Here is a 17,626-nt window from a genome sequence, read left to right as displayed (position 1 = left end):
CCTCAAACAGAAGTAGGATGTACAGTGTTTACAGTTCAAGTGATATTATTTACTGAACATAAGAGGCAGTGCTTGTACCCGTTGTTCTCATACATGTGACCTAATTAGATACAGTAAAGTCATCTCATCTTATTGATATGCAAAGCAATGGCAGCCCGGGATAAAAAGACAAGGGGTATTAGAACAGTAAAGAATTTATATGAAATTGCAAATACACAAAAGGGACTTAAAATTGACCATCAAGAAAACAGTAAAAGAGTGGGTGATCAAGTAATGTTTTGAGGCCAGCGCTGTTAAAGGTAAAACTGCCCTGACATGCAATTACAAAGACTCATTTGACGGTTTTTGCCTTGTGTTTATGTTTTTAGCGAAGGACAATGTGATCACGAATCTGATTGGCTGTGGGTTTGAGATTCCTGCGCGTAGGTGGAACCTCATTGGGTAGTTGTCTGACGGGGCGGTGCTTCGTGTTGCTACATCACCACCTTTTGTCGTCGGTGGGCAGCTGCAAACTGGAAAGTCCCTGACAGCCGGGGAGGTTTCAGTCAGGAAAACAGCGGCTAGCTTTGTCATTTTAAATTACGGATGTTAACGCTTATGTTCTTCGTTGCCTCGGCGTATGTAAAAATTCTGTGAGGTTGTTTCAGTCGTGATTTAATTTTTTTTTTTTTTTAGCTAAGCGAATGCTAGATGCTCCCCTGCGAGTGCTAGCGTATGTTAGCAGGCTAGCTCTTTGTGTGGCTAGCTGCTAGCTGAGGGATGTTTTGTTGTTGTTGAACCGAGCAGCCCTCCCGTCGTCTGGGAGAGGAGATTCATCAGCTGTGTATGGAAAAAGCGCCTCCTCGACGCCTTATCGTCAACTGACATTGCCTGCGAAAGTGGCCCGTGAAATCCGCTGTTAGTAAGGCAAAATCACAAAGATAGAGAGAGGAGGAAGAGTTTGACCGAAGAGGAAGGAGATGGGAAACTGTCTGAAATCTCCGACCTCGGATGATATTTCTTTGCTACATGAATCTCAGTCAGACCGGGCCAGCTACGGAGACGGTGCTGACCCTGACCAGGAGCCACCGCCCCCCTATCAGGTAACTTTGACCAACTACTTTAGATCAATATATGAAACATCCATTGTGTTTTCTTCATAAGGTTAACCAGAGTCATTAAAAACCTTAAGTTTGGATGATGTCACTCAATGTGTGGCACGTCTGGTCCAATATACAGGACACATATATGCATTTTTGGCAGTGACAACAACCAAAAAGCTGGTGTTAGACCAACAATATGTGAGTGTAGATCAGCTGTTTACAGATTCAGCTGTTTACAGATCCAGCATCACCCTTGGCCAGCAGTCCAGCCCATTGACCCTGTCCCTTCATGGCTTTGACACTAATCCTCTTTGTTATATCCGAAGATCCAGACTGTGTCTACCATTTCCCTTAAGTCATATTATGATTCATCCTTCACTGATATGATAGCAGCACTATATCATAACTCGCCGTAGTCTTCATTCAAACACACAGAGCCATGTAATTTTTGGTCTCATTCAGTGGAGATGCACTAAGACACACATACCATCTATTATGTCCTGTAGTTCACTTCAGCAGCATTAACTGTAATTTGAATGGACACGAAACAGACCCCAGTTCTCCAATAACAAGGGAGTTTTGTACACTGACTCTCAGAGCTTTCTCAGCTGCTTCCCTCACTGAGCTCCTCCAGGGCTACAACTTTGTTTGTCTGGTGTCCTTATTTCCTTAATTAGACCATCCACAAGCAGACCAGACCATGTTGGAACTGTAAATATAATGTATGGTGTTACCCTCCTCTTATGTGTTTTTCTATGTTACGTGGCAGCTGGCATGTGTTATGTAAGGCCTTAGTAGAGAGTTTGTCTGTTACTAGGTCAAGCTAAGGTCTTATCTGTAGATTTAAGATCAGTGTTTTTAAGCGAATGGGAAACTGAAGGTGATCCCAGGCCAGTACAGCATGAGAGCTCTTATTACAGAGAGCTACATACTTAATATACTGTAACCAAATGCAGCAAAGATGGAAACATAAAGGGTAAAGATGCTTGTTGTCTACCATTTGAAAAGCACAATTTGAGATTGATAATTGCGTAACTAGATTTTAAAATGCAAGATTTTATGAGATAGATATGAAGAGAAATGGCTGTCAAGATAGATTTTTTTTAATGTTATATACAGATGATTGGTTTCCCCTTTGCAGACAGATACTGGATAAGTTCATGAAAACATAAAACTTCCCAGAAACATCATAGAGACAAGACTGTTTCAATTTCTTATTCAGAGTATTTGTCAGTGGATTGTCACTCAAAGATTAGATCTGAACAGAGCAAGGAGTCTTTGACATGAATTATGTCCAGGTTGCTACAAGTATGTCATGTCTGGCATACAGCTGTGTGTAATTAGGCCAAAGCAGCCAGCTCTCGTCTCACAAAGAAGAGATGGTGTAATAAATGACACAAATATTGCTTAGTTTCTTTGCAGCTCTGACTAAGCTTTCAGTAGTATTGAGAAAGTCTGTTTGCAGTTTTTTAAACCGACAGTTTCACAAGAGGGCTAACTAACTAGTTAAAACCTACTTATAAAGGACTCTTTCAGAACTGCCAGCGCTTTTCTCCCTGGTGACCAAAGTAATCAGCACCTTCACCATCTGAACCCAGTCTGAGAACACAGCACACATTTTTTGTGTGCTTGCAGTTCGGCTTTACACACTTTGGAAGCACTGTGTGTGTTAGAAGAAGGACTAAAGGCTCCTCTATACTTAAATTGAAATTGAGTTTTCCACATTCGTAAAAGCTGTTGAGTACGGCCCTGGGTGCAAATGCCAATATCTGTCCTTCATACCAGAGGGTCATGGTGAAAAAAATGATGCCGGAAATCAAAACAGTGAAATCCAAAACAAAGACAGTCTGAGCACAGAAAATGAATACAGATGAAGGGCGGTGGTTTAGAACCAACCGTGGTATTGTTTTAACAGCCAAGAAAAAAAAACAGACGGGACAGGAAGCAAACATTACTTATGTCTAGTTGTCTGGTAACAAATGAGAGTGAATGGGTATTTGAAAAGCAATCCATGACTTTGGAAATACAGTCACAAATAAAGTCACAGAATTATAAACTGAATGTCATTTGTTTGATAAAAAATATATTTGCAGTGATGAATTCTTGGGTCTACTGTATTTTATATACATGTCATGATTCAAACATATGATAATAGTGGGTGTCTGTTGTGTTTCCAGTGAAAACTTCTGAGTTGAAAGAAACAACAATAAGGTCAATTGTTGAGCATCCAGGAAGGTGAATTACTTCACAAGTTGCCTGGAATTGACTCGTCTTTGTATCACAATCATTAGTAGCTGTAAATTATGTGACTTGTGCACTGGCAACATGTGCCCCAGGCCCATAGGAGGAACGTACAGCTAATCACATCACTGACTAACTGTATGAGATGGTGCATTGTGGAACGCTTCTTTGAGTCACAAACTCTAAATTACTTGTCAGAACATGCCACATTTAGTTTCAACACCTAATTTTAACACCTAAAAATGGAGATATAAAAGCACTGTCTGGTAACAGTAGTTTAGGAGGTCATAAACTTGTATCCAATCTGGAAACTATGAGTACCGTTGAAACACATGTACAACCCACGTAAAGCAATTTATCTGCATGCCACTCTTCAGACACTCGCCCTGAGGCTTATAAATGTCTGCCCATCATTGAGTCTGTCTGTCACATTGAAACCAATCAGACCGTGTTTCCTGGAAATCCACGGTCAGTGGTGAATCAGAGGAGAGTGAATTCCAGCATCTGGAGATAGATTCATGCTGCTTAAGTACTGTTGAGAAGAGGCAGAGCATGGACTGGCATCTGCAGGGATCAAAGCCAACTTAAGTCATAGGCTGAAGAAAGAAAGGACAGTATATGGACACTGTCCACTCAAACTCAAACTGTTAGACTACAGTTTAACAGTTTCAATTTAAATGCTGCGTTACTCTAAGACGGTATTTTGATTAAGATCTTCATAATTTAGTCAAAGGCCTCTTTTACTCATATTAAAAGTAATCTATGTGAGTCATACAGGAGAGTAGGGTTGGAACAACACCTCAGAACTGTCTTCGTTGCTGTAAGTGGCTATAGGCATCAGGGGGACACTTTAAATTCTCTGCTATGCATTCTACATTTGTATCATTATCATGATGCGTGCAATAAAACAGGCTTTAAAACGAGGTACTTAATGCAAAATCATGTGTTTTTAATATATAATGTAATTGTAATTAATGTGGTAGCCATTGTCTACAGCTAGCCTGACAAAAGATGATAGATGTGTGCATCAATAATTCTCCTGTGTTTGTTGCAACATGCCTTAAAACTCTCGTTCATTTTGCATAGTGCACGTCTAAAATCCCCCTTTAGCACGACAGAAACTGGAATACTCTTCATACTGTTACATGTACACAGCAAGAACGCTGATCAGAAAATAGCTTAAATTAGCTTACTATCAGAATATTGCAGTCCAGACATAGGATGGTGGAAGGGTAGGTGGTTTGATGTTGAAAGCTGAGTGGATGAGATCAGTCCACTGAGCCAACCACTTAGGCTAGTGGACCATTTAATGTCTTGTCAAAATGATTTCAAAGTGAGTGAATGTGTGTGAGTGTTTGTTTCATATCATTTGGGGAGGCTGCAAAGCAAAGGGAGTTTTGTTTTTTTGGTCCTGACATTGTGAAGGCTGCAGTGGGTGAGCCTGTGCCTGTGTGTTTTGTGTGCAGACGTGTGTGTTATGTGTTGCTCACAGCGCGCTGTGTGTCAACGTGGTGATTTGGAAAGCAGCTGGTGAGACGAGTGCTGACTCATCGATGTGGGACTGGGCTACGGGAGATAAGGCACCCCTGTGTGTTTGCATTTGAGAGGGAGACTGTTTGTGTGTGTGTGTGTGTGTGTGTGTGTGTGTGTGTGTGTGTGTGTGTGTGTGTGTGTGCGCGCGCGCATCTGCCCCCCTGATATGGCCTGTAATGCCCCTGTCTCCCTGTTAAGCCTCAGAGATGGGAGCAGTGGCAGGAGTTTTCATTGATCACATTCAGTTGGACACAAAGGCCTTTATGCTGCTGTCAGCTACCCTTATAACCAAAGTTTATTGGCTGGGACACCTTGCAGACTTTAAAAGATTCACAGTGTGTGTGTTTGCATGTAGCTCAACTTGATCTTCTTTAGAACACATCCATTTTCAGTCCTCTTCACGGCTCCTGTCACATTTGTGTGAACATGAAGCCTAGAGGGTAAAAAATGATCTGAAATATGTCAAAGAAGCACCTGCTGCTCTGGTTCAAGACAGGGCCAGATCTCCTCGGAGAAGGTGTAGTAGGCTCGTGGGGGGTTGGAGGTGGTGGGGTGTGTGTGTGGGGAGGGGGTGTACCAGCAGATACACAAACAGCTGAAGAGCACAGAGTCTGTCAACCAGCTGCATTGCTGTCAAGTTGAGAGGGCTTGCAGTCAGCGGTTTGCTTCTAGCTCAGCCAGCATTGCTCAAAGGAAATGGGGAAGTAAGTTTACTTTGGAGGTGGTTCCTAATTACCTGTCAAACCTGGAGCAGAGATGAAGAAGAGCATAGGGGCATAGGAGATGAAGACAGAAAAAGAAATTACAAACTAATGGTTTTCTGCGCAGTTGTGGCTACAGTTTCAGCTGCGGGCTTCTTTCAATGCATCTACGAGTGTAGACTGAAACAAGGAATGTACATTTGTAGCAACATCTGTAAAAAGAAATAAAACAGGCAGAACATCTGTGGGTTCTTTAAGCCAAATGGTCACTCTTGTAGTTGCTGGGAATGCAGGAAAAGACAGTGCTCTCCTCCTCATTGTGTTGAGATAACAGTAATGTGTCTGACAGATGAGTTCAACAAAAGTGCTTCTGACCTCACCACAGGTGTGACGAAGTCACTTAAATCAGATATGGTGTTGGGTTTTAGCCTTGTAAGGCAGTGATATACTGCATCAGAGAGCCCTTTGAGGTAGAGTACCAACAGTCTTGTCCTAATATGGTAACAGAGATATTAAAGGGGGGGCTGACAAACAAGCCATTGTACTTCAGGTCAGTGACATAGTCTGTGGGCTTTGGCTGACATACAACCTGACAGAGGTTGCTGTTCCTGAGAGCACCACAAGGGCCAGGGCTTAAATAACCACCACTTTGTTCTTTTGTTCCCCTCACGACTGCTTCTCACTGTTAAGTTCCTATCTTTCGCCGACTGACAGTTGTCATCCTTGCTTCATATGATCAGAAGGGTCAGGATGGTTTTGGTCATTATGTTACAGTGACATAATTAAGTGAAAGGCTGGTAAGGTTTTCTACGATGTCATACAGACTGGCAGACTTGTTTTAGTGGCTGATGCTGCTTTGTTTCCCCCAAAGTTTGACCTTTTCCATTTTCACATTATGTTCATCATCCGTAGTTTTTATGTGGCTACAGGAAAGGCTTTGTGTGCGCTTCGTCATGTGTTATGTCTAATACCAGAGTTTATAAAATTGTGTACACAATACCCCAACTTCCTGCGTTATCAGGCTGATGAAGTAAAGAATATACACACCGATATCGTCATACCATCAGCTTGTCCTGTTATCACATCAACCAACACATCCTGTGATGCTAATGTGCATCCTTCTCCTCCTCCCATCATTGTCTTTGTTGCCTGTGTGCATGCCTGCCCATATTGTGTGCAGGTGTCCACAGGTCGTGCCCAAAGACCGCTCCCTAGACAGAGAGCTAAGATTTCAGAGCCTGCAAACGCTTCATGTTTCTGGTGTTGCTTCCCCTTAAGTGCACATTGACACTGCTTAGTTTGCACACAGGATACAGCCTCATTTGGCAAGTAGGTATTTCCTGCACTGGGTATGGTTGAGGTTTGACAAGACATTACAAAAATGACATTTGACATCACAAAAATGCATTTTTGTAATGTCACTGTGCTGCTCTTACAGCATGGGTTCAAGAGAGGAATTATGCCCAGTCATCATGCTGCCTGTCTGCAGCCCCTTTACCACATACACATTAGACCTTAAATGCTCTGGCTGCTCTGGTATGTCGGCGTCAAGTCGGCACAGACAAGAGCTGTGGCTGAAATTGTTTTCCTGTTTCACTAGTCTGCAAACTCAGGGCTAATTTTATGAATTTTACATCAGGGTTCAGGTGGGAATAAAATAGTAGTATTCTGAGGATGCAAAGTATGCAACAGTTTTACATACACCAAGGTGACCTGAATCTCTGAAAAGCACTGGAGAAAGTGTCAATATGAAATGCTCTATTTTTTCTTTTGAAGGCATTTATGTTATACCCCTGGTGATATTCCACTGAAATTTGTCCTTTTTGTAGTATCAAATACAAATCTCCTGTTGGCCCAAAAAGTATCAGTTACATGTGAGAAGTTTCCTCATTCATAGGGAACAGAGGCTGTGATTAGCTTAAATTGTGGTCAGCGTTGTGGGTGTGGTATGAGTTTCTATGCAGGGTGTGATATTTTTCTCTTGTTGTGAAACCTAGCCACCATGCTTCACCATGTTGGCGGCCCAGTCATTTAACTGTAAAACAAGCTTAAAAATTAATAAATTAGGCACTTGGTGTGAGTATTTAGGACCCTAACTCTGTTGTCATTTTCTAGCTTGTTGCTGTTCTCCCTTGAGTATAAAAGCTCACCATTATCATTTAATACAGGAATAATACTGGATATGTCATTTTAGGAGATTTGTGTGTGAATACCAAAAATGCTGTGCCTAGGTAATTGAACTGGTAATGTTGGGAGTGAAAGGGGCTTGTGTGGGTCCAACCCATTTTCCCTTCCTTCACAAGGCCACATATGTACGCAAAATAAATAACGCACATCTGGCTCTGGGGAGAATCCAGGCTGATGAGTGTTGTTGTTATCTCCTATCATATGTGTGTGAGCTCATGACGCTAAAGCTTATTGAACTTGTGGGCGGAGAGTGCCTCCGTCTTTCATTTTCCCACTCCTCTTTCTTCTGAATTTCTTTCTATTAGCAATGGATGATGGAAGACAGAGGGTGAATGCCTCCCCACACTATTTATCTTTCTTCCATTTTCTCTGTGTGTGTCTCACTCCTGGCTGTAATCTTCTCCTCCCTTCCTGCTCACCATTAGCAGCCCTGGCCTGGCAGTCTGACAGTTTCTGCTGCTGCTGTGGCTGGCTCAGCAGCCTACAGCATGCTTGGCAGAGGAAACCAAGGTCTGTACTTTGGCTCAGCCAGCCACCGCCCTGCACCCTCCACCTCCCACTCACCCCCACTTTAGTCGCCCTTTCACCCTCACCTTCTTTCACTGTCTTATTCTCCATCTCTCTGACTGTTGTCCTTGTGGTCAGTCTGAGGTCACATAATGAACATTTGTCACAGCCCAGCTGACATGCCATCTATGAGAGAAGGGAGAGGCATATGACAACAATTACATTGCTGACCACTGCACAGTTGACCACCATCCTAACACACAGCTGCTGCCCCCCTCTGAGGCCCTGCCTGTAGCTTTTATTCCTGCTGCCGTCTCTTTTTGACATGGGTAAAAGGAACGGCTGTCAGGAGAGAGCAGACTGCCTCAACTACTAAAGTTATGCTGACTCATGGCTTAAAATGTTGTGGTGCTGAGAGGCTGATTGCTAGCTAACTTGGTCATTGTTGCTCTGCATTTTCCCCATGAAAACCATTCAACTTCAAAAGATGGCTTTTTAAGACTTAAAATGAGGCTATTTCTATGATTATCACGCCAATAAAGGGACACTGAGGACACATTGTCCGCCTGACTATACCAGTGTTGTCTCCCTTAACTTCATCTTTTAGCTTTCATTATTTATTTGGAAAGATAACATAGTCATATTCACCATTACAAAAGTAATGGTAAAACAACCTCTGAATAGAGATATTGGATGCTCTGTCAGGTGCTGGACATTGTGGCTTAAATTTTATGAGAGCAGTGCTTGTTCAAAATGTAGGGTAGGTACAGTAGGGGCTGATTGCTTGGCCAGCATTAATCTAGCTTGCAGCTTTCTTTAGAGCAGCATCCAAACAACTGAGCGATACACTGCCGGAGTCAGCTGCTTTGCTCCGCGTCTGGGTGATGGTGTTGAAAATGCCATTGCAGTTGAGTTCTGCCTATCTTAAAATCCTGGCCATGTGCATGCTGTAAATTGTCCAGATGCAGCAATACCCTTGAAGGGTAGTTCTGCCTTTTTCTTCATGTCAAGTAACATGTAGAAAAGCAATGTTTGAAGCTCTCTCAAGAACCACTTGTCCAAAAAAAAAAAACAAAAACAAAGTCAATACTGCACTTCCTTTGGTCATCAGCAATACACTGGTGAAGTTTGAAGTGGATCAGATGAATGGTTGTGGAGAAAATCAAAATACAGACAGACAGAAATTTCTGCATTTATAGTTGATAAATTAAACAGACTACATGTCTTCCTCCACTTTACTCCAGTAAATTAGTATTACATTTCCATAAAGAAGGGGCCTTGCAATAGACAGAAAAATTTGTGCTGCTGAAGCTTAGGTATCCTGACTTTTAGTCCCTAGTATGAGCTATACTGCAAAGCTGTATCCTACTTTTCCCATAATGCAACTCAGTAGCATCCTTCATGTCAGACAACACTCACATCTAGTTTGTAACACAAACAATGTGTTAAAAATTAAAAGTGATGACCCTACTGACATCATCAGGGTTATTTTTTCAGACTTAGGAAATCTCCTCCAGACCCAGAGGACATACAGTTGTTTTCTCCGTGGTAGGGCTCCTCATGATAAACTGACTTTGATGTGTAAAATCAGTGGAATGCAGATTGAAAATGAAATTGTCTAAAAAATGCATAAAAACGTTTTTTTACTCAGGCATGTCAACTGTGGTTTAGTTTGTATGCTCTCATAGTACTAAACACAATACATATTTTTACACAAGTTTTTCAAGTATTCAGACTTACATAATACCTGTCAAGCTAGGCACAAAACTATAATCCTTCCTCATATGCATGTCACTTGTTTCTGAATTACCTCTTAAGCCCAGCCTACTACCATTTAGCCAAAAGGAAGAAGGAAATGGAGAGTGATGTGAGTTTGATGTCTACCGCTAAGCCTAACACTACAGTTCAGTAACTCCTATTTTGTGCAGACAGATCAGACAGGGCTGCTAGTAAACAGAAAATTATCTGCTAAATCTTTATTAGGAGGTTCATTTAGGTGTCTCTCCTGCTAACGCCAGTCTGATCTCCAGCTTCGTTCAAGTGTGTGGTGCTTTAGTGCTGTCCCCAGAGTGAGGATACACAGGTGGTTAATGAAAGAGCTCACTTAACGGCATTACGGTGGACTTAGCCTAATCCATGACCTGGCTGATGGATCCTTTCACTTGCCTGACATGAAGGGTTGGCACGCAGAACGAGTGCGCGAAGTGTGTCAGCGGACTGAGGCATGGGCTCGGGGATGAGGAAAAGAGACAAGTGCGCACACCACCACTGTAGGAAGTGTATAAGAATGTATGAGGATAGAGGGAGAAACAGCAGGAAGGAAGTGGATGAGGCTGAGACCTAGTCGTAGACCACAAAGTGTTAGAGGCTGAGTGAATAGAAAGTTGTATTTATTGAGGAGTATGATATTACACAAGACAAAGAACCAAAGATTATGTGCTGCTGTTTTTCCCTGTATTTATGTACACTGTTTGCTATACTGTAGGTTAATATTTAGAATAAATCTTATTCACCTAATACAAAGATTTAAAGTGGGATGGCGCTACTGTAAAACAGATGAAACCAAGTAGATCAATCAAAGGAGCTCTTCTTCTGGAATTAGTAAATATTTGCTGTTCTTGCTCCAAAAAAATTACAATTACACGATATTTAAAATACTTGGTAATTCTGTTTGAGCTCTATTTTTATTATGTCAGTTTGCCATGTACGTATGATGCTGATATTACCAGTAACGTTTCACATGGCAAAATACTTTGAATAGTGTAATATACAATATTATACAGATTTACAGGTTCCGGTATAGTTTTGACATGTGATAGTATTGTGACTTTTTTGTTTTGTTTGTTTGATTCATCACAGTCTGATACTGAAACCATGTTACTCACTTTGATTTGATGTTACTTTCATCACAGTTTAAACTTCTACTTCTGTGGTTTTGTGACAGACATAATGAAAGACATTCGCCCTTGTCACTTTTCACATTGAGTTTTCGTTGCTTCAAACCAAAGGTGGATTCCTGGTGACCAAAGCATAGACAGACTCTTGGTTCAAACCAGAGGTGGATTCCTGGTGATCAAAGCGTAGACAGACGGGGAGACTTTGAAGCTGCTTTGAAGTTTGGTACAGCCCAGCATCAACTTTCCACACTTTGAATGGTGGAATTTTTAGGCTGGACTGTATAAAACACTTGTTTTTGAGGAGATTCACAGGAAAGTTGAAAGATTACTGAGATGTTTGTGTTGTAGTGACTTCACCCTTATGTTGATAGTGGCATGTCAGCACCCACAAGGTACTTTGACAGAGAGATTATCGTGCAAAACATTTCTAAGTGTACACTTTTGTGCTGTGGTGATCTAATCTGTATGACACCAACAGTGTCATACATTATCTGACTTGGCCTCAGCCTGGTTTGACTTGTTTTCAGCCACATCAGGTAGAAGAGACCGCATACCTCACCGCTGCACCGGACTGTTGGAACAAGGTGTGGGGAAACACTACCACCTACTGCCTGAGATCATAATCCTACAACATAGCCAGGAATGTTGTTAACGTAATTAATCATTTATTACACCATCTAGTTACTGTGAGCATTTCAGGCCTGCAGACCTCCTTTTTCAGAGGGATAATGGCTTATGAAAACAAAGTATATGTGTTGGATTGTGTAACTCTTAACAGTGACTTAATTGTGTGGTGAAATCCACCCTTCAGGCTGTGGGATTTACACAGTAATGCCTGGCAGTATTGTATTGTCAGGTGGTGACATTATTCAATCACTTTAAGTATTAAAATAAACACTTATATCCCAGTTGACAGTGCATGTTTGTGCCATAGAAAGCCAAAAGAAAGTTTCATAAGCTTGTGGCTCATTTGCTAGACCCGGCTTGACTTCCACCGAAAGTGATAACAAGAACAACATCTTCTGCTTTTGTAAAAGTAAGGCAAGAGATTTGGTAAACAGGTCTTATGAAACCAGAATATTAGTGTTATTGTAGCATATCATCAAATTCCCCTAAACATATTTTCTGCCACAAACCTGACCTCCACTTATTATTCAAAAGTGTACACTTGATATACTGTCCTGGAACTGTGGTGTCAGAGCAGCAAATGGTCTGGATAAACAGAGATAAGTTTGCTAGTGAAGTGATTGCATCAAGTGATGAGTAATCATGTTTTTTTTTTCTGTGCTGCACTGTGTGTCTCTGTAAATCCTCCCCTCTCAGGCCTAGATTCACAAGACAATTGTTTAGTCTAACTTTTTCTTAAAAATATGTTCTCCTTGCTCTCTCTTTCTTTAGGAACAGATCCATGTGCCTGTCTACCACCCCACCCCCAGCCAGGCCCGACTGGCCACTCAGCTGACGGAGGAAGAGCAGGTTCGCATTGCCCAGCGTATCGGGCTCATCCAGCATCTCCCGAAGGGCGTGTATGACCTGGGGCGGGATGGCTCTGAGAAGAAGATCAGAGAGTGAGTAGGAACCGTTGGTGGTCAGGCTCAGCAGAGGAAGTTGTCTTTTTTTAGAGCAACAGTGTAACACAATGAGGAGAGATACTGCTCCACTTCACTGCTCTGTGTTTAAGCAGGGGTTTTTTCGTAGGCCTTTAGAACGCTTTAGGTAGAATTATCTCAATTCACAGTCTGAAAACAAGATCAGAACTTAACCCTTCACATAGTTTCTGAAACTATTTCATTCAAAGCACATTTGCTCTTTGTTGAGTGGTGAGGAAATGTAACCACCTACGAATTTAACAACTTAAACTTCCACAAAACTTGATGTTGTCATATACATATGAGAACTTCCTTTGACATTATCAGTGTGCATGCACTCCTGTAGTACGGAGAGAGTTGTACATACTGGATATTTTTATGACAATTGTAATGACATATTGTGGCATTTTAGAGTAGTATTGTATAAATAATGTTTGCATATATTCACTACATTGTATGATGCATGTTTATTACATGTCAGAAGATTTCTATTTTTTCCCATCACTGAATGACTTTGAAGAGGTTAAACTCACCGATGTGCTGGTGGACTAATGCTGTCTTTATATTTTAAAATGAACAATGCACTGCAAGTGGATTAAAGACATACAGCATTAAGTGAAAAGATTTTTTATTTTTCTTTGATTATTTTTGGCATTTGTGTGCTGTTCATATCTAGTCCTTCTCAAAGTATAGTGCTCTGAGTTGATTTGAAATATTCTGTGTTCTCCTCTGCAGGTGTGTCATCTGTATGATGGACTTTGTGTATGGAGACCCCATTCGGTTCCTGCCCTGCATGCACATCTACCACATGGACTGTATAGATGACTGGCTGATGAGATCCTTCACCTGCCCCTCCTGCATGGAGCCTGTGGATGCCGCGCTGCTTTCCTCCTATGAGACCAACTGACACACACACACACACACACACATGTGCCCACAGACACCTGTGGACCAGACTGAGCGCACACATACACATACAGTATCATGGATTAGTAAGGTGGTGATATCAGAGCAGTGACTATGTAAAACAGTTATGGTGATCTCTCATGTTTGCGTGCATGTATGTGTGTTTGTGCGCAAGGACAAGCTCCTCAGTTGGCCTGCTGGACAGGATTGCATCTGGGAAAGAACTGGAGGAATGAACAGGGTTTTGGTTTTAAGGAGGAGCAAGAATGAGCTGGATCAAGGAGAGGAGTAAAGGATGAGAGCTGACAGTGGGGGAGTGTGATAAAACATGTGTAAAGGGAAGTCATGGGGAATGGAAGACAGTTAAGTGGTATGATTAAGAAACCTTTCCAAGATCCGCTTTTATACACGTGAATACTCACACAGGCGTACCCAGTCACACACTTCCTTTATTACTCCCTATCACTGAAATGGACTGTGACAGAGTGCAGGAGGAGGGACAGCTGACTGCCGCCATCAGGCTGCAGATTGCATTTCTTGGACTGCTGAAGCCTGATTAACATAATGTCAGACTGCAAGACAAGACACTGCACGACCTGCCAGGCGCCTGTTGCAGAGACATATCTGCTGCAGAAATCGCTACAGATGAAGACATGTGATTTAAAGACTGCTAGATATGGACATCAAATACTATGACCATCAGATGTATTCTGCAGACATACCACAGGCCTCCACTTGTCCACAGCAGCTGGGCCTCCAGTCGTCCGTCTGTACAGATCTCTCATGAGAAGAAATACGATTGGTCAGTGGACTGACCGATTGTCTCGTGGCTTTGTGAAATCTGTTCTGTGTTTGTTTTGTCAGTCAGCATAAGGGCTCAGTTGAACCAGTGTTTACTAACAACACAGACATGGCAAAGGAAAATACAGTATGTGCTTTAGTCATTAATGTGATGCATAGCTGATAGACTGTTGCTGTTGAGCTTTTGACCTCTTGTGACTTTCAGTCACAGTGAGATCTCAGATTATTGGCCAAAGCACAAGTAGACCAGTTAACAAACCATTAATACAAATCAGAGATATTTGCACTTCTTAATCAGACTTGTGACAAGAGTTGACCATATGCATTTAGTAATTATGTCAAAGTGAAGTATGTGATTTGTTTGACCTATATTTTCATTATCATTGCAATGATTTGTAATCAAAGCCACTGTCTCTGTGAATCAGGAGTGGGTGCATAATTTATTACTGGTGACATTAACCAAACTACTGAACTAATTCTAAGGTTGGTGCCCCATTACTGTCCGAATCATGTAATTTTAAGGGCAAGTGAAGGACAAAATTAAAAGCATACAAAACATAATTTAATGTGTTTGCACGTATATATAAAGTATCGCTTCATCCTGTTCTGTGAAAAACACATTCATAAAACCAGTCCTAGAGCAAACACTCACTGGGGAAACGGTTAAAGGTGTCACCTGTCACCATCAGTACAGTGACCATGGAGAGTGCACAACTGAAGATGTTTACCGGATGTGGTCAGAATCAGCAGTTACACAGTGAACTGACTGAAGGTTATATTTCTTTAAATTTTTCTGGTCTTCATTTCCTTCTCATCAACCTAAGGCCTCGAACTAAACAATCTGCTTGCCACATTTGAAAATGTCTATCACCTAGGTCACCCAAGTTGATGAAAGCACAAAGAAATACAAATGTTTGATTTTTATTTTCCTTCTCCCTGCCGACTCTGGCGTGTAGGTGAGTTGGTGAGACTTTGAATTATGCAGGAAATGTTCAATCATTTGAGCTCCCCCTGCTTAGCGGCATGATACAGATCCAACACAGTTTGATAACATGCCTTTTAGTGATGTGTGTGTGTGTTTGTACAAGCCTTTATGGCCTTTGTGTTTATGTTCGAGAGAGACCATGGTGTGTGTGTGTGTGTGTGTGTCTGTGTGAAGTGGTGGGGGGTGGGGGTCAGCACCTTAGTTTTTGCACAGTACTTAAATCGACTCAACTCTTTATGTTGTAAATTGTCCGCCATCAGTAAGGTGGAGCCTCATGGCCTTAGGTTACATGTGAGTATCAGCTGCTAAAATGTGGAGCAGAGTCTGGTTAACTTCAAGAAAACAGGAGGGGGGGTGGGTGATATACAAACAGTTCAGACTGAAAATGCTGCTGCCGAGCTGGCAGTCGTTGTATGTGTGGTGAAGAGTATAAAAGGTGTGTCAAGAAAATTGTCCTACATTGTCACTAAACTAATAAACTGTAAGTGTACTGTGGTGTTTGGATCGGATTTCTGTCACATCACCTGGCTCTCTTCCTGAGGCCTCCTGTAGGATTGCATAGCTGATTCCCACCGCTTTCATCCACACTCAGCAACAGTCCTGCGGTACAGCAGATGACATCTTTGGATACAAATGCCTTTCTGCTGAGAGGGCAAGGTTTTGATCTCTGTCTGGACCTAATCAAGGCAGTGTGGGACTAGCAATGCATGATGGGATTGTGGGGATAAACAAAGTTAAACCCTGTCATGTCATTGTGTATGTGTGTTTGTATCTGCCATCGTTCCTCAAGAAATATTTAAGGAATCAGAAAAAAAAGAAAAGAATAAATACTTACATATCCTGATCCCAGTGAAGACTGGCTCTCTCCCAAAGCTACATGTACATTTATCAGTGGGACACTTTGTGGAGCTGCTTCATCGACCCTCTGTGGGAAGAGAACTTGTGAGATGTTTGACCTGTTTTACCAAAAAAGATTTCCTGTCATGTGCGAACAGCTCTTAGTGAGAAAAAATGTGATCACACCCCGGAAAATGACACACTGTTTGTCAGCAAAACAATGAAACAGCTGCACAAAATGTTGCCCAATCGTGGGCCAGCCTTATTTATTTAAAATATCAAGCAATGATAAGTGAGCTCTCTTTTAGGTTGGATTTTCTTTTTTTTTCCCCTTTTCTTTCTTTTTTTTCTTTAAGTACAAGATTGAATAACAAGGTTTGCTCATATATGAATGGGGTATGTGTGTTGTATGTTTGTGTATGGATGCTTTTGTAAGCATAAATATGCATATGCTATGTACTACAGGCAAGTAATAAATAGACATTGCAACAGAACATAATTGTGTGATTTATTTCCTGTTTGGACACAAGAAAGAGAAGAATAAAGATTTCATTTTTTTCTCTGTTTTTGTTTTATTTTTGTACCATAGCCATGGCATCCACGACTAATATTTATGGAATTAAATATGACATCCATGACATTTTTATTGAGAACATGTTAATATGGCATCAATTTATTAAATATAATAATTTATCATCTCATGACAGCAGTAGTTAATGGTAGTTAGCCTGATTGCTAATGCTTTTCTGACAACTTGACCTATTTTTTGTTTTCTGCAAGGACTTCATTATTTAACCTGTTAATTAATCTCTTAATTACTGTTGGCCTGGGTTAAATTTCAGATGGTACTATGATATTTACAAAAGGCAGATACTGCATTGGCATTGTAGGCAAAAATACCTGCCTCACCTCTGCACCAAATCAGCCTTTTGATTATATAAATACTTCTAAACGTAACTGAAGTTATTTATATAGTTTAAAAATTAGAATCCTCTTTAAATGTCACTCTTCATCACCATCTTCCTTCTGCTCTTCTCCACCAAGAGCTCATAAAGACCAAGTGTATAAGCACTTGATTTTGTAAAACTGAAATAAGCATTCTCTAAGAGTATATGAGCTGCATGTCAGAACAACAAAATACAGAAATATCTGATCTAACATGTTTGGAGACAAAAGTTTGTATTATTTTATTACACTATGGCCTGAGACAGCTTTGCCTTTTGACTGCACAGTGCTGGTGTAGCCTGGAATATAAATGAAATACTTGGTGATAAAATGATCCTAATTAGTTTATGTTTCATTCTCTCAAATGCATGATTGTAAATATTTAGGGAAAGTCATTGTGATTTTTTTTCATCCA

At 41.2% G+C, this 17,626-nt stretch overlaps 1 protein-coding gene across 1 annotated transcript; it reads left to right on the top strand.

Annotated features, from left to right (window-relative positions):
- Nucleotides 1-488: 488 nt before the first annotated feature.
- rnf11b (ring finger protein 11b) lies at nucleotides 489-16,765 on the top strand. The gene is made up of 3 exons (XM_018673341.2): nucleotides 489-1,082; nucleotides 12,547-12,716; nucleotides 13,473-16,765. The coding sequence occupies exons 1-3, from the start codon at nucleotides 960-962 to the stop codon at nucleotides 13,642-13,644; spliced, it is 465 nt and encodes a 154-aa protein (XP_018528857.1). The 5' UTR covers nucleotides 489-959; the 3' UTR covers nucleotides 13,645-16,765.
- Nucleotides 16,766-17,626: the final 861 nt, after the last annotated feature.

This window comes from Lates calcarifer, linkage group LG17 (genome assembly GCF_001640805.2).
Source record: "Lates calcarifer isolate ASB-BC8 linkage group LG17, TLL_Latcal_v3, whole genome shotgun sequence".
Classification (NCBI taxonomy): Eukaryota; Metazoa; Chordata; class Actinopteri; family Centropomidae; genus Lates; species Lates calcarifer.
This window is presented reverse-complemented; position numbering and strand designations above follow the sequence as displayed.